Here is a 20,750-nt window from a genome sequence, read left to right on the forward strand (position 1 = left end):
TTGTTATTATCTACATTGAAGGAGCTCCTAAATGTTTTCAAGAAAAAATAAGGGAATTAGAGCAATAGGAACTGCTCAGAATAAAGTAGTAAAAGTATATAAAGCCATTAGGGTGAGAGAAAGTAAGTGCTGCTTTTCTGCATTGTCATCTATATCATTCTGCTGTATCATCAGTCTTAACAGCTTATGAGGAGCTGAGAACATGCTTAGCATGCATGAGACCCTAAGTTCAATCCCCAATGCAAAAAAAAAAAAAGCTCAGGAGAATCTTTTGGAATATTTCTATAGGGAAATTGAAAACACACTTGGAGATGGGCTATATCCTTCTAATATGCTGTTACTTACTGTTTCAGGGTACTTTCCCAAACACAGGAGCCCGTATCATGGTATTTACTGGAGGTCCCCCCACACAAGGGCCTGGCATGGTGGTTGGAGATGAATTAAAGATTCCTATTCGTTCCTGGCATGATATTGAGAAGGATAATGCACGGTTCATGAAAAAGGCAACCAAGGTAGGTTCTCTTGGGTATCGGTTAATTGTGTTAACCTGGTGTCAGGTTTAGACTGCTCTAGAGTGACAGCTGCTTTATTGAGGCATTCTTGTCACAGTCAAAAAGATTTATTTGCTGAGATGATCTTCCAGATCTTGGCTGCTGTTAAATTATTGCCCCCAGCCTCTGAGCTTCAAGTGGATAGCTGTAAGTTTGTGAAGGTTGTTGAGATTGGAAACTATTTTTTATTTTGTGTTTTGAAGATAATGATCTTCATAGTCCTATATTTGATTACATCATTTGGTATGTTAAGGCATACCTTGGGATTAATGTTAATGTTTCCTAAAGACAGTTTTCTCCTCTCTTTACAGCACTATGAGATGCTTGCTAATCGAACTGCTGCAAATGGTCACTGCATTGATATTTATGCTTGTGCCCTTGACCAAACTGGACTATTGGAGATGAAGTGTTGTACAAATCTTACTGGGTATGTTCACAGTAAACACCTGGAAAAAAGAGAATGTCTTTTTTTTTTTTTTTTTCCCTTCAGTGCTGGGGATTGGACCCTGGGTCTTGCATATCTAGGGAAGTACTCTACCACTGAGCTACACTCCCATTTTATGATAGAATGGTGCCCTTCAGGAGTCCTTGACTTAGAGCCCTCAGAGATGCTGTAATGTATTTGTGACCATTCTGCGGTTTGTATGCTAGGGTGTGTGTGTATGGTTTTTGTGGAGAGGTATCATTATTTCCATCAGTGTCTCATTGAGGTATTTGATTCCTACAAGACTCAACATTTAGGTCAAATTCCATGTTGGATAAATGTCTTAATGGTGACATAAAAAGATGTAGGGTTTTTGTTGAGTGCTCAATGTGAGCCAACAGCTTGGGATGACTTCCTGCAAAGATGGGTTATCATAGGCTAGGTTATAGGAGTAGATTATCTTTGAGGAAAATCAAAATCTTGGTTTCTTTGGTGATGGTCACACCTTATACAGATTATGTCATTTTTCATTCTGAGTATTTATTTATACTGGGGATTGAGCCCAGGGTGCATAACCACTGAGCCATGACCCCAGCCCTATCTATCTATCTATTTATTTATTTTGAGACATGGTCTTGCTTAGGAGCTTGCTAAGTTGCAAGCTTTAACTTTTGTGAGCTTTTCCTTTTAAACAAGCTTATATAGTGCTGGAGAATGCTTGAAATTGAGCTACACTCCCATTCCCATGTGGAGAATGGTTGAAGGAACTAGAAAAGACTAAGCTGAAGACAGCTGGGTGCAGAGGCATATGTCACTGCAGTGGCTTGGGAGGCTGAGGAAGGAGGATTGTGAGTTGAAAGCCAACCTCAGCAAAAGTGAGGTGCTGAGCAACTCAGTAAGACCCTGTCTCTAAATAAAATACAAACTAGGGCTGAGGATGTGGCTCAGTGGTCAAGTGCCCCTGAGTTCAATCCCCAGTACCAAAAGAAAAAAAGAGAGAGATGGGCATGAGAACTGTATTCAGTGTTGAAGAGTTGTTCTGTGGAGAAAAGATCAGAAGAATTAGGAACAATGGGTGAAGCTGCCGGGATATACAGTTTCATACAGTATAAAGAAAGGTCTTGGGGCTGGGGTTGTGGCTCAGTGGTAGAGTGCTTGCCTAGCACATGTGAGACCCTGGGTTTGATCCTCAGCACCACATAAAAATAAAAAAATAAAATAAAATAAATGTATTCTGTCCAACTACAACTAAAAAATAAATATTTTTTTTTAAAAAAAGGTCTTCCTAGGTATGGTGGTTTCTGCTGGGTAATCCTAGCTACTTGGGAGGCTGAGGCAGGAGGATCGCAAGTTTGAGGTCAACCTGGGCAAGTTAGCAAGACCCCATCTCAAAATAAAAAGTGAAAAGAGTGAGAACTGTCCAGACATGGAGTGGACAGCTTCTGGAGGGAGATGTTCAGTCCTAACTTGGCAGGGATGTTGTCAAGGGGCAGGTGGGTGTGAGTTAGATTAGATTGTGTGACTATGACAGAAGACCCCAAACAAGTTCATTTCTGTCTGGTATACTGGTTTCATCATCATCAGGGCTCAGGCTCCCATCAAGCTATCTGCCTCGGTGTGCAGTGTGTGGCTTGGGGCATTTGCTGGAGTTCTATCTACATTACAGTAGCAGGGTGGAAAGGCCAAAGAAGGATGTGCCCTTCTGGCAAGAACATGCCCCACTCGAACTAAAGGATTCTCCATCAAGTTAAAGTGAGTCATGTGACTACATGCAAGGTACACTAGGGAATGTCATCTTTATTTATTTATTTTTAATATTTATTTTTTAGTTGTAGTTGGACACAATAGTTTTATTTTATTTATTTTTTTTTAATGTGGTGCTGAGAATTGAACCCAGAGCCTCACACATGTGAGGCAAGCACTCTACCTCTGAGCCACAACCCCAGCCCTGGGAATGTCATCTTTATTCCAAGCAACTGTGGAATACATGATTAAGGAAGAAGGGAGGGTGGATATTTGGGGCCAAATTGTTGACCTCTCACTAAAGGGCTCAGACATTGAGATAGCTGGACCAGGTAACCTTTCTTGTTTTCTTTCCAATTCTGGGATCCTGTTTTATAAATGACAGCTTGTTGTGTAGCTGAAGCAGGCTGAGCTTCTTGCTGAAAATTTGAACAATATTTTCTCTAACTTCAGTAAGGGATAAAAATCAGTATTCATCAATTAGAAAAATTGTTCCTGTGAAGTCAAGGATTCAGTGTGTTGCAGCAGAGTAAATCTGAAAAGGTTTTTCCCCAGGCTGGTTATTCTCCTATTCTGAAAAAGTATGAGAAAAGTTGGACATGTTTTCTTGTTATAGAGAAAACCCAAGTCAAACTCAAGTCTCACCTACTATTTGCACATAACACGGAGCACTGCAATGAACCTACAGTGTGTGTGGGTTTGTCCCCGTCAACAAGCAAGCAATGAGTTCTGCAGTGGACACCAGCTGGGGATCTCTAATTCAATTCAGTCCTGACTCTTCCTATTTGGGCACAATGTCATATCACACAAGACTGGCCCCTACCCACTTTAGAAGACACAGCCCCAAGTTGTTTTATCCAGGCACATGAGTGACTGCCTATAAATTTGGCTTCCCACAAACTCCTCCTTGGGTTCTATTAATTTGTTCAATCATCTCACATAGAACTCAGGGAAATACATTTACCAGTTTCTTGTGAAGGGTATTATAAAGGATACAGGTGAAGGGGTGCATAAGGAGAGGTGTGAGGGAAGGGACATGGAGCTTCCATCCTCTCTGGTACACACTTTCTAGGAAACTGCATGTGTTTGGCTATCTGGAAACTATCTGAACCCTGTCCTTTTAGGTTGTTATGGCAACTGTTACATAAGTATGATTGAAGTATGGCTAACCATGTAAAAATGTAATTGGGCAAAAAGAATATCATTTAATACTAGTTGTCTGGGGAAACCTAGGATAGCTTGTTCGTATTTTTCTTGGACTTTCTGTGCATATTCCATTCTCCTGGGTAAGAGGTAGGCCTTTTGATTTATCAGACAAGATAGGTCATAGAATTTGTTTATGGCCAGTTCTAAGACAGAAAAGTTGGTGGTTAGAGTTTCTGGGATTTGCCTTGGGGAAGAGAAATTCTATTTATATAACTTGCATTGAGGAGGAAGTTAGGCTGGGAATCATGGACAAAAACCCAAGGTATCTATGTCAGTATATACATAGACATCTCTATATGTCTGTAGTAGATAAATATACTTATGTATATATTTATCATAATATCATAATAATCTGTTTAAACTGCCAGGATTGTTGAACAAAGGATACTCTCTTTAAAAAAAAACAACTTTTTGTTTGAAATAATTATGGATTTACAGAAATTATAAATGTGCTGGGAGTACAGAGAGGTCTCTTCATACTCTTCATCTAGCTCTTCCCTGGGGCAGCATCTTACATAAACATAGTACAATGTTAGTACCAGGAAATGGACTTTGGCACAGTACAGTTAACTGTAGTGCAGACCTTATTTACCTGTACTTTTTTTTTCTTTTGTATGTGAATAGGTATAATTCTAACAGATTTTATCATCTCTATAGGTTTGTGTAATTGCTATAGTAATCAAGATATATTAAGTATTCTTAAGGATTCTTAGTTTAATATTTTAGAAACTTTTTCTCCCCTAAATACAAATTAAACTTGCTGTTCTTTATTTAAGTGAGTTAGTACCTTTACAGACGTGGGTTTCTTTTTTCTCCTTTGTAAACATCCAGGGAGCATCTGGATGGCTTTCAGTCTTACTAATGTTCACTGTTTCTTTTTTCCTAGAGGCCACATGGTGATGGGAGATTCTTTCAACACTTCTCTCTTCAAGCAGACATTCCAAAGAATCTTTAGTAAAGATTTTAATGGGGATTTCCGAATGGCATTTGGTGCTACTTTAGAAGTAAAGGTATGATAGCCTTTTAAAATGTTAATAGAATTAGAGTGTTGTTACTTTTTTTTTTTTTTTTTTTTTTTTTTTGGTACTAGGAATTGAACTCAGGTGTGCTCTACCCCTGAGCTACATCCCTAGCCCTATTTTATTTGTTTTTAAAATATTTATTTTTTAGTTGTTGTTGAACACAATACCTTTATTATTATTTCTTTTTAATATTTATTTTTTAGTTGTAGTTAGACACAATACCTTTATTTCACTCATTTATTTATTTTTTTATGGTGCTGAGGATTGAACCCAGGGTCTCATGCATGCAAGATAAGTGCTCTACCGCTGAGTCACAACCCCAGCCCCAATACCTTTATTTTATTTTATTTTTTTTCTGTGGGGCTAAGGATCGAACCCAGGGCCTCACACATGCTAGGCGAGCGCTCTACTGTTGAGCCACAACCCCAGCCCCTATTTATTTATTTTTTAAGAATTTTTAAAAATAGATTTTATTTATTTATTTATTTATTTATTTATTTTTATGCGATTCTGAGGATTGAACCCAGTGCCCCACACATGCTTGACAAACACTCCATACTGAACCACAACCCCAGCCCCCTAGCCCTTCTTATTTTTTATTTTGAGATAGGATCTCACTGAGTTGTCCAGATTGGCCTTGAACTTTTGATCCTACTGCCTCAACTTCCCAAGTAGTTGGGATTATAGGCACATGCCACTGCACCCAGCTAGAATGTTGCTGCTTGTTTAATAGTCAGACTTCTGGCAACTTCAATTGGACACAGGCATATAGAGGCCAATTAAAATAATCCCTACAAAATTTGCTGTCATTAGGCTGGGGTTATGGCTCAGCGATAGAGCGTTTGCCTAGTGCAAGTGAGGCCCTGGGTTCAATGCTCAGCACCACATAAAAATAAATAAAATAAAGGTATTTGTCAACTACAACTAAAGAATAAATATTTAAAAAATTTTGCTATCATAACGTATATCATTCACCTATTTCTTTTCTCCTGGAGGAGGACCTATGTATTGGTTAGCATTCTAAACAATGAGTTTTTGGTTCCTCTGTAGGCCCTCCTTCACCTTGCTTTAGGACAGTTGAAATTTGAAGGTGGGATAATGGGGTGAGTGTTCTAAGCAGCATCGTGACCTCAGCATAGCAGCCACAAAGTAGTCACTAATATAAACTAATACTAATATAAACTGCATTCCATAAGCAGTTTATATTAGTACTTGCCTGAAGAATTATCAGAGTGCTTTAAGACAGCCAGCACTGTGAGTTTTGGTTTGTTTTCCCACATAGGGACTCATCGCCAGAGACAGTTGACTCTGAGTCATTGAGGAAACAATAAAATGGGCCACTAGAAACTATGGAGAGTTGGAGGTGATCATTAAATCATCTAGGTTAGCCTTTAAACAACATTCTCATATGTTTGAGATTTTTTGTTGTTAAAGAGAAATGGGTGACTTTTTTGTTTTGTTTTGTTTGTTTGTTTTTTTTTTTTTTGGTATCAGGGATTGAACCCAATGGCGCTTTACCATTGAGCCATATCCCAACCCTTTTTATATTTTATTTTGAGACAAATTTTACTAAGTTATGGAGGCTGGCCTGGAATTTGTGATCCTCCTGTACCAGCCTCCTGAGTTGCTGGGATTACTGAGATGAGCCACCACACCCAGCAGAAATGGATGTTTTTGAAATGAGTTCAGCTTAAAAAATCTAAGCAAGTTGGCCTTGTGTGGGCTTCATGAATTATTTTTAAAGCAACACAAAACACTGGTTAGAAATACATAAATATCAGACATAGCTTTCCTATGTTCATATATGAATACACGACCAGTGAAACTCCCCATCATATAAAACCACAAGAATGGTATCCTAATTAGAATAAGTTATACTCCATGTATATATATGTCAAAATACACTCTACTGTCATATATATCTAAAAAGAACAAATTTTAAAAGTTAGAAAATAAAAATAAAACATGCACACACCAAAAAAATATGTAAATAATTGTGACCATATATGGGATTGGAAAAGAAGGTAGTTTGTTGGTAGAATTGTTATCTTCTAGGTATATAATTTTAAGGTTTGAAAAGTGAACTGAGAGAGTTGAAAATGCTGTATCATCTTCATGCAGCACCTACAGGCAGATTTTTTAAAAATTTTAATTAATTCAAGTAGCCCTGGAAAAGTTAGTAGAGGAGCAGTTGGATGCTTTAATTCATGTGGGATTTTCTTTTGGTGGAATGACATTGCCATATTTGCCTGTCGTGAGAGCAGGATGGATCTTAGTGATTTTAACATTTACTCTGTTGTGAATTTATTTTAGACATCTCGGGAACTGAAGATTGCTGGTGCCATTGGTCCATGTGTATCTCTAAACGTGAAAGGACCCTGTGTGTCAGAAAATGTAAGGAAACTCCTCCATCACCCTCACCTGCCCTGGAGTTAACTCATTAGATGAGTCTGAGCACAATGATCTTGTATTGTCACCTATAGTGGGGGGATAAGGGCTAACCCTCATTGATGGCAACTCTGAGAGATGGTGTTAGAGAGAAAGAAACTGACAGGTCACAGAGGTTAGAGTCTTGCTCAGAATCAGAGCTGACATGTAGAAGCTAGATCCCAGGTCCCCCTGACTCCACAACCCATGCATGAGTGACTGTTGAGGAGCCACAGGCTTCCCCTACAGTAAAGGCAACCATTCAGCAGAATCCTTCAGGGATTCTATATGCTTGCTGCCCTTAGAGTTGATATCTTTGCTTCACTCTCAGCTAATAATGGGCCTTCCTACAACAGAGACTGCCATGAATTGGTTAGGCAGCAGATGATACTGTTACATATACAGACATTGTTTTCTCTAGTAATAATTTGTGAGTGTATGTGAACCAATTCAGTCATCACTTGGGAGAGTGGCTTTACTGATGACCCACATCCTCTTATTATATATACTTCAGCTACCAAAAAGCAAAGCTTGTGGTCTGATGCAGCATGGTCCCAGGTGGGGATGACATAGTCATGTCCTTCCCTCATGGTCATCTTTAATGGGTGGGTGGACTGTAGAGCCAGTTGAGTTCAGGGCATCACTACCTTTCAGTAATTATGTAGCCCTGGCAAAATACTCAATTGCTCTGTAATTCAATATCTTTTTTTTTTTTTAAGAGGTGGTTTCCAATTCAATTTTTTAAATTTTATTTATTTATTTTTTTAAAGAGAGAGTGAGAGAGGGGAGAGAGAGAATTTTTAATATTTATTTTTCAGTTCTCGGCGGACACAACATCTTTGTTTGTATGTGGTGCTGAGGATCGAACCCGGGCCGCACGCATGCCAGGCGAGCGGCTACCGCTTGAGCCACATCCCCAGCCCCGTAATTCAATATCTTTATCTGGCAAATGGGACAATAACAATGCCTACCTCACAGCCTTGTTAGGAGGAGTAAATAAGGTAGATCAGGTGAAGCAGTTGGGACAGGGCCTGACATACTGGAGGCCTACTTGAGATGTTCTGTTTCACAGTATCATCTTTGTCTTCATCAGAACAAACATTCACAAGTTACTACACACATTAAACTTTTGTCAAGCTTGGCAGAGGAAAGACAGTTTGAGTGAACATTCCTGTAGTCCCCTGGGTGGGGCAGATTGCTGCCCAAAAGCTCATCTGAAGAGTCACTCATTACCCCAGAGTGCCAAAGGACGTGTATTCCTATTTTCTGGCAGGGCTTTGGAAAGGCTGCCTATACCAGAGTATTTTCCATAGACTTAAAATAAGCCTGGTGAAGTCTTTGTGAAGTAGGTTAAGAAGACATTTTTATGAAGTAGTACAATTAGCTGTTCCAATAAAGTTAAGCCCTGAAAGTTTTGATTGGTGGTGCAGATACAAAGAGAAAGATCTAATTTTCAAGCATACAGAGAAGTTTTAAGGAAGAATTTCTGTTTAGCATTGTCAGTTGTTAACAGTTTGCCATAATTTAGCTGTGTCCTCTTTTCTTGCCACATTTGCCTTATCTTTTTGATTAGCATTTCCTTGACACAGTAGCTTTACCAACCTTTTTTTTTTTTTTTTTTTTTTAATAACAGTGGGGATTAAACCCAGGGACACTCTACCCTTGTGCTACACATCTACCCCTTTTAAAAAGTTTTTATTTTGAGGCAGAGTTTTGCTAAGTTTCTGAGGCTGGCCTTAAACTTGGGATTGTTTTTTTCTGAGCCTCCTCAATTGTGGGATTACAGGCATGCACCACTGTGCCCAGCTATACTTAGTGTTTAAAAAAATCTAGAATAGTCTTCATCTTTTTGTTCATTTGTGTATGTTCTTTGCCTTTTTTTTAAAAAAAAAAACATGAGATTGATTTATTGAAGAGATAGTGCCAGAGGTCTTCTCTAATAGGATGTCTCATATTCTTGATATGTCTGATGGTTTCCTTGAAGGAGTGAGTCTCTGTGTTGTTTCTTTTCTCTCTGTATTTCTTGAGAAGCAAAAGTTTTTAAAGGTGTGATTAAATTCAGTTTGCAAACAGCTTAATGGTTTTAGCATCTGTTCATTATCTTCACTTGAATAAAATTATTTCACTAGAATTTATAAAATGATGGTTTTCTAATTCTATTTTTGTACTTTTTCCAATAAAGTCATTTAAATGCTTAAGTAAGGCATTTGTATATTAGAGAGAAATTGTTATTCTGGGCACTGGAGAGTTGTACCATTGCTGAGTCCAGTGCCTAGAGAAGAAGCTAGTGAAGAAAGAAGGGAAGACCCATAAGCTCCTTTGACTTCTTGGCCATTTTTGCTGGGTTTTGCCCTTCACCTTCCAGTGGATGTGAAATCCCTGCTTCTTTTAGAGAATACCTCTAAAATGGAAGCTGAACACCTATAAATCCATCCATCTCACAGTCTTGCATAAGAGGTGCTGACAAAACAGAGTGCCCTCCCTGCTCTCTATCTTAGAACTGCTGTGCAATTTCACTTAAGAATCTTTCCTCTCCACTCAAACTGTCACCTCCCTGAGATCACTGGTTCTGTGGCCAGGTATGGAGGGCCCTGGCATGGCTCCACACCAGACAGATGTCAGTTGTACACTCAGCTGACAGTGTGCAGTGTAGGTGGAGTCGAGTAACATAGATGACTCTATTAATGTCTAAGCATGGTACTTTCTAAGCAAAGCATTCTGCATCCACATAAGGTGTGGTGCCAGCTCCTCTATGATGATAGAATATATTTCAGGGTCTGGTAATCTCATTTGATGTTTCTAGGTGTTTTTTTATATTTGTGTTGTTTTCTTGTAGATATTGTTATTAAAACAATGTCAAATTCATGTTTAAGGGAACCTCATATTTATCACTGGGAGCCATTCATCGAATCAGTAAAAAGCAGCCTTCACACCATTATGATCTCCTTTGTTTCCTCACTGACAATTTATATATAGCTTTTGCCAAAAGAAAAAAAAGAAGAAGTATTTTACAGCTAAAGTTCTGCCACTCTTTTATTTCTTGCCCTAATAATGATGGTGTCAGAAGTATATAGAACTTTCAAAAAAAGCCAGGTGCAGTGGTGCAGTCCTGAAATTTCAGCTGCTTTGAATACTAAGGTGGAAGGATCATGAGTTTATTAAAGTGAGGTGGTAAGCAACTCAGTGAGACCCTGTCTCTAAAAAAATGCAAAATAGGGCTGGGGATGTCGTAGAGTGGTCAAGTGCCCCTGAGTTCAATCCCCGGTACCAAAAAAAAAAAAAAAAAAAAATTGTTTTTTTCAAAAATAAGTAGATAATTCTAATATATGTGATGTAATGAAAATTGTTTAGAGTGCCAATCTAAAAAGCTTTAAAAATTTTAAAGTGCTTTGAATATAAATGTTAAGGATTTTTCTGGTCTATAATATAAATTTTTACCTCAAAGTTCATGTTCTAAGTGTCCTGATCTGTTCATCAGCATTTTTCTTTAACAGTTAACCATAGAGTTGTGTTTTTGTGTTTTAAATTCTTCTCATCTGTAGGAGCTTGGTGTTGGTGGCACGAGTCAGTGGAAAATCTGTGGTCTGGATCCTACATCTACACTTGGCATCTACTTTGAAGTTGTCAATCAGGTGGGTTGGATTACTTTCTCCATAAACAAGTACTGCCTTTGATAGGCCTGATGATAGTATGGTATAATCTTTTAATATTCTATCCAGGGCTTAGTCAGATTCAGACAGCAAGTTAATTTTATCACTCTATTGTTGAACTGATAGGTCATTTTACCAGCCATTACTCTTCATTGTAATGTTAGAGAATTTCTCCAATATTTTATTAAGAAAAATTGCAAACATGGAGAAATTGAAAAAAAGTTTTATAGTGAATACCCACATATCTACTAGGTAGATCTGTAATTAAGATTTTACTATAGTTGCTTTGTTGTATGTGTGTCTATCTTATTTCTTATGCATTTCAGAGCAACTTACAATCATAGTTGTATCTCTCCCTAAACATTTCAGCATATATATTGTTAACTGGGATTCAATTTTGTTTTGTTTTTTTCCCCCAGTGCTGGGAATTGAACCCAAAGCCTTGCATGCATGCTAAACATGTGCTCTACCCCTAAGCTATAGCCCCAGACCAAGGAGTAATGGATGTGGTTCTTCTTCCTTTTTTTTTGAGGTAAAAGTTATGTACAGTGAAATGAATGTGCAGATCCAAAATGTGCTATTCAGAATGCATCAAGATCCTCACCACGTTAGCTGTCAATTGTAGAGGAGCACAGTGGGCCCTGACTGAGTCATGCCTATGACAGTAACCAAGTGTGTGGCCTCTCAACTTGCAGCACAATGCCCCGATCCCCCAAGGAGGCAGAGGTGCCATCCAGTTTGTCACGCAGTATCAGCACTCCAGTACCCAGAAGCGCATCCGTGTGACCACCATTGCCCGAAAGTGAGCCACTCTGTTTCCTTTCTGTTGAATCACTGGTTAACAGTTTTTCTGTGAAGAGATAGTTTAGCATTTATGAGTTTTTCTTTCTGATTCCATTGAATGGTTCAGAAGAAGATGATTCATTCTTGGCTAGCCCTTTTGGGTCTTTGAGCACTTGCCTAGGGTAATCAGTTTTCAGTAAGAATGTAGTTCATTGGAAATTATCTAATATGATTTTGTTTATTAGCTAAGTCATAAATACATACTTCTTATTAAAGATTTAAGCAGAATATAAGTGTATTTATGTGGGTTCCATATCCATAGATTCAGCCAACCTCAAATGGGAAACATTTTTTAAAAAATCTGTACTGAACATGTACAGACTTTTTTCTTATCATTCCCTAAACAATGCAGTATTAACAACTATTTACATACCATTTTTATTGTGTTACATATTATAAGTAATCTAAAAATTATTTAAAAGTATGCCAGGCACGGTGGCACATGCTTATAATCCCAGTGGCTTGAGAGGCTGAGGCAGGAGGACGACACGTTCAAAGGCCAGCCTCAGCAACTTAGCAAGACCCTAAGCAAGTTGCAAACCTATCTCAAAATAAAAAATAAAAGGGCTGGAGATGTGGCTCAGTGGTTAAGCACCTCTGTGTTCAATCCCTGGTAGTAATAGTAGTAGTAGTAATAGTAATAGTAATAATACTAATAATAAATGGAAGAATGTACATAAATTATTGCAATTTTATATAAGAAACTTGAGTATCCATGATAAATGAGGGGGAGCTTAGTACCATTCTCCAATGGATCCAAGAGATGACTGTATGTTTATGGGTCTTTCCACTTATTTTCCCCTGAGGTGCTGTTACTTCCCATTTCTGTGAAGTTATATATCATATATGTTTGTATTATTTGCAGGCCTATCTCTGACTTATTTTAATGGTTACATAGGATTGCATGGTTTGGATAGGATACATCACTCCTCAATTTTTTTTTCAGGGGGTGGGTACCAGGGATTGAACTCAGGGGCACTCGACCACTGAGCCACATCCCCAATCCTATGTTATATTTTATTTAGAGATAGGGTCTCACTGAGTTGCTTTAGCGCCTCACTTTTGCTGAGGCTGGCTTTCAACTCGCGATCTTTCTGCCCCAGCACCCTGAGCTGCTGGGATTACTAGTGTGTGCCACCATGAGTTGGGTGCTCATCATTCCTCTATTAAAAAGACATTTCAAGTCCTGCCTTCTCACAGTGATGCATTTATATTTTTAGGTCTTTGCACACATAGGTATTTCTTTCCAGCCCTTCAGACAATAAAATTTTGGATACTTCAGAACTATTCTCTTAAGTGGCCAATTTGTGTTCTCCCCAGTAGTCTAAGAAGAATGCCCTGTTGCCTCATTTATAATGGATATTATCAATTTTAAAAAATATATATTTTTAGCTGTAGATAGAAACAGTTTATTTTATTTTTTTATGTCGTGCTGAGGATCGAACCCAGTGCCTCATGTGTACTAGGCAGGTGCTCTACACTGAGCCACAATCCCAGCCTCAATATTACAATTTTTAAAAATATTTTTTCAGTTGTTGATGGTCACAATATCTTTATTTTTATTTATTTGTTTATCTAATGTAGTGCTAAGGATTGAATCCAGGGTCTCATGCATGAAAGACAAGCACTCTACCACTGAGCTACAACCCCAGCCTGACATTACCAATTTTTAACATGCAAATATAAAGCAATATCCTACTTTCTCCCCCCACCCCATTATCAATGAGTTAAATGCTTCTTTTTTCTATAATTTTTCTTTAGAATTTATAGCCTTCAGAGATCACATTAAGGTTATTGAGAATATATTAAACTCCAGTGACTCTTAGTGAAAGCGCAGTTCAAATCTCTGTTGTCTTAGATGAAGATACAGGATTGTGTTTATCCAAATGGAGATCTGGCCTTCTGATCATTCCTAATGTATGTGTGGCACTAACTCTGAAATTGTCAGTTGGGCAGATGCACAGAGTCAGCTCAGGCATATAGAAGCTGCATTTGACCAGGAGGCTGCAGCAGTTTTGATGGCACGGCTTGGAGTGTTCCGGGCAGAATCAGAGGAGGGGCCCGATGTGCTCCGATGGTTGGACCGACAACTCATCCGACTGGTAAAGTGGGAATAATGGCATTAGATTCAGTCTTTTTCTCTGTTCCACTTTTGAGAAATTTGTCTTTTAACCCTATTATTTTATATAATTAATCAGCAAGAATTTATCAGTTACTTACCTTATGCCAAACACTTGATTATTTTGAGATTGATATGAAAGAAGTATTCACTGCACATTTCTCCCTCAAAGACTGACACTGTAGTGAGATGAAACAATATGCACAGAACATTTGGAGAGTGATGCAAATCTGTGCATGTTAAGAGTTGAATTAGATGAGTCATTTTGTGAATGCTATGGTCCTGTATTTTCCAGATCTGGAAGGTGATTTTTGGAAACAGGGACCTAAGCACACTGAGTTTAGGGAAATGCCTCATGTTGTTTGTTTGGGTCTAAGAGGAGGGAGATCACACAATAATAAAGGGAAGGTTTTATATGAAGAATTATTAAAACAGGGGAGTAGGTTAAGGAGAGGTTAGCTACTGAGAAGCAAAGAGAACTGGCAGATATAAGGCACAGACATGACTTCTAGTGCTGATGTAGAGCACTCTCTCCCCGGCCAAGGCTGGTCCAGATTGTGGCTGTGGCTCAATGACTCCTTCATAGCAGAGAACTTGCCATGGTGCTGTGCCAGAGGGACTTGCTAGAAACAGTCTAGAATTTGACAAAATTCATCATCTGGGTACTAGAGAAGGTTATTCACAGAGAAGTATCTCAGTAGAGGTACATGGGATGCTGGAGTATCTACTGGCTATGTGTACTCTAGGATCTCAGCACTGGAAAGGCCACAGAGATATAGGGACCTGGTGCTAAGGCAGCTCCCACATGACCACACTGGTACTCAGCAAGTAACACTTGACTCCTCATCCTCTTCTGGCAAAGCTGAACATCATGCCAACTGGCAAAGTAGTTAAAGGGCCCATATTCATTTCACAGCAGGCAGAAGGAGAAAATTTGGAGCCACAAGGCAGTTAATTGATAATTGGCCTACTACATAATCTTACTTTCTCAGAGATTCACAGCATATATTTGTGATTCAAAGCTTAGGGAAGAAACCTATTTAATTGTGTTTAGTCCTCTATTCGCCCTTGCTATCTCATGGAATCATTTATCAGGAAATATTAATACTTCAAACAAAACTTGAAAATTGTTCCTCTAGATTTCAAAGGGAGGATAGATGATCAGACAGCCCAAGGGGTTGGCAAAGGCTACATGTGGGAATTGAGCCTTGAATCAAATTTTTTTTATAAAGAGTAGGATAATAGGAGAGAAGGCAAGACATGGCAGGTGGATCCAGCCTGTGGGAGGTAGCTGTACCTTTCAGCTTATGCTGGAGACATTGGAGAAACCACCGTCAAAGGAGGGTGAAGGTACACCTTGACTGCAGAGAGCCAAGAACTAACCTCTGAGCAGTCCATTGTTAGGAGGAGAAAGAAACAAGGAGCCTGTAAAGAAGACAGGGAAGATTTGTTGGAGAAACATAGGAAAGTGGTATTTTAGCAACTGAAAGAATATTTCAAGAAGTTTGGGAAACTGACTTATATCAGCTCAAGAAGATGATAACTATGAGAAGACATGAAACTTATTAGAAAGAAGGTAATTGTTAGAGAAGGGGTTTCTTTAACTGGTGGACAGCCTAGTTCTCTAGTGGCTGAGGAAGTATGTGATCAGAAATTAAGCCAGGAAGAGTAAACAATGTGGTTTTGAAACCTGTCATTGAAAGAAGGGGAAACTGAATTGTAGTATGAGAGAAGGGGTGTGTCTGTAATTGCTGGTTTATGGTCTTGAGGGTTTTCACATGGAAGAGGCACCTGAGAGAGCTCTTCTAGCCCCTTGGTGGTCAGATGCACCTTGGGCCAGCATTACTTGAGAGCTGGCTAGGCATACAGAATCTCTAGCTCCTCCTGAAAAGAGCATTTTAACAAGAGCTCTGGTGATTTCTCTGCTCTTACTCTGAGAAGTGCTGGTCTAGAACACAAGAAAATGGCAGACGTAAGGTTGTAACATAGCTTATAGTATTGAAATTTTTTTTCAGGTGACACTAAGATTTTTCTATTTTCTTTTTAAATTTTCTTTCTCTAGTGTCAGAAGTTTGGACAGTATAACAAAGAAGACCCCACTTCTTTTAGGTTATCAGATTCCTTTTCTCTATATCCTCAGGTAAGAAATATATATTTTTAGGGGATGGGGATGGAGCACAACGATAGAGCACTTTTCTGGCATGCACAGGGCCCTAGATTCCATCCCCAGCATTGCAAAAGAAAAAGAAAAAAAATAAATAAAAAATAATTAGAGAACAGAAAGTTATGATTGAAATAAATCTGTCATTGGGGTAAAGTGAAGACTTTTTATGTTTTGAGACTCAACTGTAGGTATAAAAGGTTATTCTACTTTTATGAACCCTTTTCCTATCTATAAATGAGGAAATAGAACTTGCGCAGTGGGTGACTATGGGGTAGGGGTGACATGAACTGAGGCCAGTCAGGTATTAAATATCTAGCATGGTGTCAGGCACCTGCAGCACTTTATAAATGTGAGCCTGCTGGCCGTGGGGAGCCTGGGACTTTCAGGAGCCTATGTCTGAATGGCTGAGGCCTTGAGGTACTGTGGGAAGAGTCCTGCACAGGCCAGTCAGGGTGGAACTCTAACACTGGCCCTGCTGCTGCTGATCTTCATTGAAATCAGAAACCACTGTGGGTTTTTGTTTCCTCATCTTTAGAAGGGAGGAGGTGATCTGGAGAACTGGTTTGTAATCTCTTTAAAGCCACGTAATCCTTTCTTCCCGAGGACTTTCCCTCAAAGGCCAGTATATAAAGCACACAGACTGGTGCTGCTCTGTCCTCGTGTACCACCCACCGGCTGAGTCACATCAGAGCCTCTGACCCCAAAGCCCCAAAGATTCACTAAGAATCTGAAGAGCACAGTTTAGAAACCAGCAGTTCAGATGGTTTCTAAGATTCCTTATGTCAAGGGATTCTAGGATAGGGGTTGGTTGAGAGTCTAGTCTCTGGAGCCAAATGCCTGGGTTATAGTCCAGCTCTGCCACTCAGATGTGAGGTGACATTGGGCAACTTGCTTACCCCTCTGTACCTCAGTTTCCTTACCTATAAACTAAGGATGGCAAGAGAACTCACATGGGCTTATTGGAAGGACTAAATCATTCTTGGGACTGGAGGTGTAGCTCAACGTAGAGTGCTTGCCTCGTATGTGTGAGGCACCGGGTTTAATTCCCAACACCACATATAAGTAAGCAAATAAAATAAAGGTCCATCAACAACTAAAAAAAAAAAAATTTTTAAAACCACATTTCTTCATCGCATAGGTTTTTTGTTTTTTGGTTTTTTTTTTTTTTGTTTGTTTGTTTTTTTTTTGTTTTTTTAGAAAGAGAGAGAGAGAATTTTTTTTAAATATTTATTTTTTAGTTTTCGGCGGACACAACATCTTTGTTTGTATGTGGTGCTGAGGATCAAACCCGGGCCGCACGCATGCCAGGCAAGCACGCTACCACTTGAGCCACATCCCAGCCCCCAAAAAACACATTTCTTAAAAAAATAATAATTCTTTTCAAGTCCTTTGTGCCTGGTACATAAGATGCCTTAAATGTCAGCCCACATTATTTAGGAACCTATGGTTTAGTATATGGTGAGTTAGAAACTTAATACTTCTAAATGCAGCTCCTTTTCATGTTCTAGCAACTCTTTAGAGTGAGCTAACCATCTGCTGTGCCCTCTCTAATTCTTAGGATAAAGAACATACATTTCCAGTGTCATCTCTTGTGCCATTCTCCCCTGTACTTAACCTCACTCCAACTAACCAGTCTATCCTGAGCTCTCATCTACCATTCCTGTACACGGACTCCCCTTCTCCATCCCTCCTCATACCCCATTCTGGCCTCTTCATGTGTGTCTTTCAAAGTATATCCTCAGGCCTTATAGCTTTGGGAAGCTTCCTGCTGGACTCCCTTCCCCAAGCCCATTTTCTTGTACCCTGGCTCATGATTCAAAAGCTCCATTTGTGTCTTTTCCTCACTGGATTTAATTTCTTTGAGAGAAAATTACATCACAACCCAGGAACTCTGGAAAAAATGATTCTTTGCTCTCCCATTTTATATGGAAGCTTTGAAATATCCAGAAATGCTTAAAAAAAGGCGGGGGAGAAAGAACAAGACAATAAACTTCCTTGCCGGGCCTGATGGTACACGTCCGTAGTCCCAGTGGTGTGGGAGGTTGAGGCAGGAGGATCACAAATTTGAAGCCAGCCTCAGCAATTTATCAAGGCCCTCAGCAATTTAGTGAGACTCTGTCTCAAAATAAAAAATAAAGAGGGCTGGAGATATGGCTCAGTGGTTAAAAGGCCCTGAGTTTAATCTCTGGTACCAAACATAAATAAACAAATAAATGAAATTTTCTAACTGGGGGCAGTGGTGCACACCTATAATCCCAAGTGGCTCAGGAGGCTAAGGCAGGAGGATCACAAGTTCAAAGCCAGCCTCAGCAACTTAGTGAAGCTCAAAGCAACTTAGTGAGATCATCTGGAGATAAAAAATAAAAAGGGCTGGGGATATGGCTCTATGATTAAGTGCCCAAAGGGTTTAATACCTGGTACCAAAACAAAACAAACAACAACAACAAAAAAAACTTTCTTAAAAATTTTTAATCATGGTAAAAAACACATAACATAGAATGTACCTTCTTATGTTTTCAAAGTACAATGTGTAATATTAAGTACACTAACATTGTTGTGCAGCAGATCTCTAGAATTTCTCATCTTGAAAAACTAAAACTCTACACCTGTTAAACAACAACTCCTCCTTTTCCTCTTCCCTTATCCCTTGGTGTCACCTTCTGCTTCTTTCTTTGTGAACCCAGAGGCCTTCTATTAGAATCTGGGTTCTCCTGTTTCACAAACCTTAGGTGGATCCAAGGTTGTAACTATGTGCATTCGTCTTTTTTTTCCTTGGTAAATGCAGTTCATGTTCCATCTTAGAAGATCTCCATTTCTTCAAGTGTTTAACAACAGTCCTGATGAGTCGTCCTATTATAGACACCACTTTGCCAGGCAGGATCTGACTCAGTCTCTCATCATGATCCAGCCCATTCTCTACTCCTACTCATTCCACGGGCCACCAGAGGTAAGGCTGGATGTGCATGCTCTTCTTTATTTTTAATGTAACGAAAGTATTTTTAAATTAAAATAAAAATCATAATAAAAATATTTTGTAGTAAACTGTTAAGACTTGTATAAAATTCTGTTTTTTGTGTAGGCAACCCCATTCCCTCTCAACTACAGCTCAAATAGATTTGAGAGAAACAATGGATTCATTAAATAGATTTCTAGCACAAAACTGAGAAAGTTTAAAATGATTTCTGGTTTCTAGATCTCAAGATATCATTAAATTCTCATCCCAATTGATAAAGGATTGTTTGGATCCTCTCTCTGTGAAGTTGAGACTTAAAACCACCTAGTTAGAAACCAGAAAGTGGTGGAAAACGTTTATAAATAGCTTTCTTCACTGTTCAGCAAAGCTGTGGGTGTGGGATTAGAGTGGTTGCTGTGTGGGGAACAAGGAAGACCAATAACATATCTCCTTTTTTCCTTAGCCAGTTCTCTTGGATAGCAGCAGCATTCTGGCGGACAGAATTTTGCTGATGGATACTTTCTTCCAAATTGTCATTTATCTTGGTGAGGTAAGATGGTATTATTAGTTTCTTTCCTGACTTATTTTTGTTTTCTTGCTATTTATTTATTTATTTTTTTAATGGCATTTGAAACAAGAATTTGAGCTTAGAGCCTAGTGTAGTGGCACATGCCTGTAATATCAGTGACTTAGGAAGCTAAAGCAGGAGGATTGCAAGTTTGAGGTCAGCTTCAGCAACTTGGGGAGAACCTGTCTCAAAAATAAAAAGGTTTGGAGATGTAGCTCATTGGTAAAGCACTCTTGTGTTTAATCTCTAGTAAGTGGCACTCCTTCCACTGCCACCTCCCCTCACCACACAAAATTGGTCTTAGGAAAATACACAGTTTAATATAATGAATATCATGACTTTAATTCTAAATGAGACAAAATCTTTTTTCAGGTCTGTGGGATATTTGTATGTTTTGTGTGTTTAATATATTTGTTAGTAAATCTCAGGTATCTTTTAAATCACTGTAATTGATTACTTTATGAAGTAAATTTTAGGCAAGACTAGTTTATTCTTTAGTAAACTTTTTATGCATACTACTGTCCTTTCAGTGTTATATTAGAGTTATGTTTGGGGCTATATTTTTTCTTGGATGAAATAACATAAAAAAACATTACTCTGGTTCTGTGGATCCTTTAATTGGCTGTGTATGGCTTCCAGGAAAGTATCCATTTCTTAAAGAAGTGGATTCCCAAGGGGAATGGTTCCTCTGAATTATTTGCATCTTTATGAGAGAAAAATCCTTTTATTGAGTATTATATTCAGCAATGATGGATTTTCTCTTGTTCATTATTTACATTCAGTAAATTACTTAGGCACTTGATTTGACTTCCTAGAGTCTCAATATTAGAAGTGATTTTGAATGTCTTGAGAAGATAATGTTTTAGAATTAACCTAGGAAATATTAGTTTTCTAATACTAGTCAATATTTTTTATCTTGAAACCTTTTTCAGCATGTTAAACACCCACTCTGCCTGCCACTTGATCAGCTAACTGCTCTTACTAATAAAAGTGTAACCTCATTTGGCCTCAGCTCACCCCTTATAGATATTTAATGCATCCCCCAGTCTTTTTCATTCATATATTTGTTAAGCACCTTCT

At 38.7% G+C, this 20,750-nt stretch overlaps 1 protein-coding gene across 2 annotated transcripts in view; it reads left to right on the forward strand.

Moving 5' to 3' along the window:
* The window catches only part of SEC23B (SEC23 homolog B, COPII coat complex component), a 39,585-nt gene that overhangs the window by 11,100 nt on the left and 7,735 nt on the right, over positions 1 to 20,750 (forward strand). For both annotated transcript variants that reach the window (XM_081291025.1, XM_081291024.1), the window contains exons 8-17: positions 354 to 512; positions 863 to 978; positions 4,811 to 4,934; positions 7,260 to 7,340; positions 10,916 to 11,005; positions 11,719 to 11,825; positions 13,815 to 13,968; positions 16,048 to 16,125; positions 18,935 to 19,096; positions 19,566 to 19,652. In XM_081291025.1, the coding sequence (XP_081147151.1) occupies positions 354 to 512; positions 863 to 978; positions 4,811 to 4,934; positions 7,260 to 7,340; positions 10,916 to 11,005; positions 11,719 to 11,825; positions 13,815 to 13,968; positions 16,048 to 16,125; positions 18,935 to 19,096; positions 19,566 to 19,652 (1,158 nt within the window). The remainder of the gene's footprint in view (positions 1 to 353; positions 513 to 862; positions 979 to 4,810; positions 4,935 to 7,259; positions 7,341 to 10,915; positions 11,006 to 11,718; positions 11,826 to 13,814; positions 13,969 to 16,047; positions 16,126 to 18,934; positions 19,097 to 19,565; positions 19,653 to 20,750) is intronic.

Source organism: Spermophilus citellus, assembly GCF_964194105.1.
Source record: "Spermophilus citellus genome assembly, chromosome: 4".
Lineage (NCBI taxonomy): Eukaryota > Metazoa > Chordata > Mammalia > Rodentia > Sciuridae > Spermophilus > Spermophilus citellus.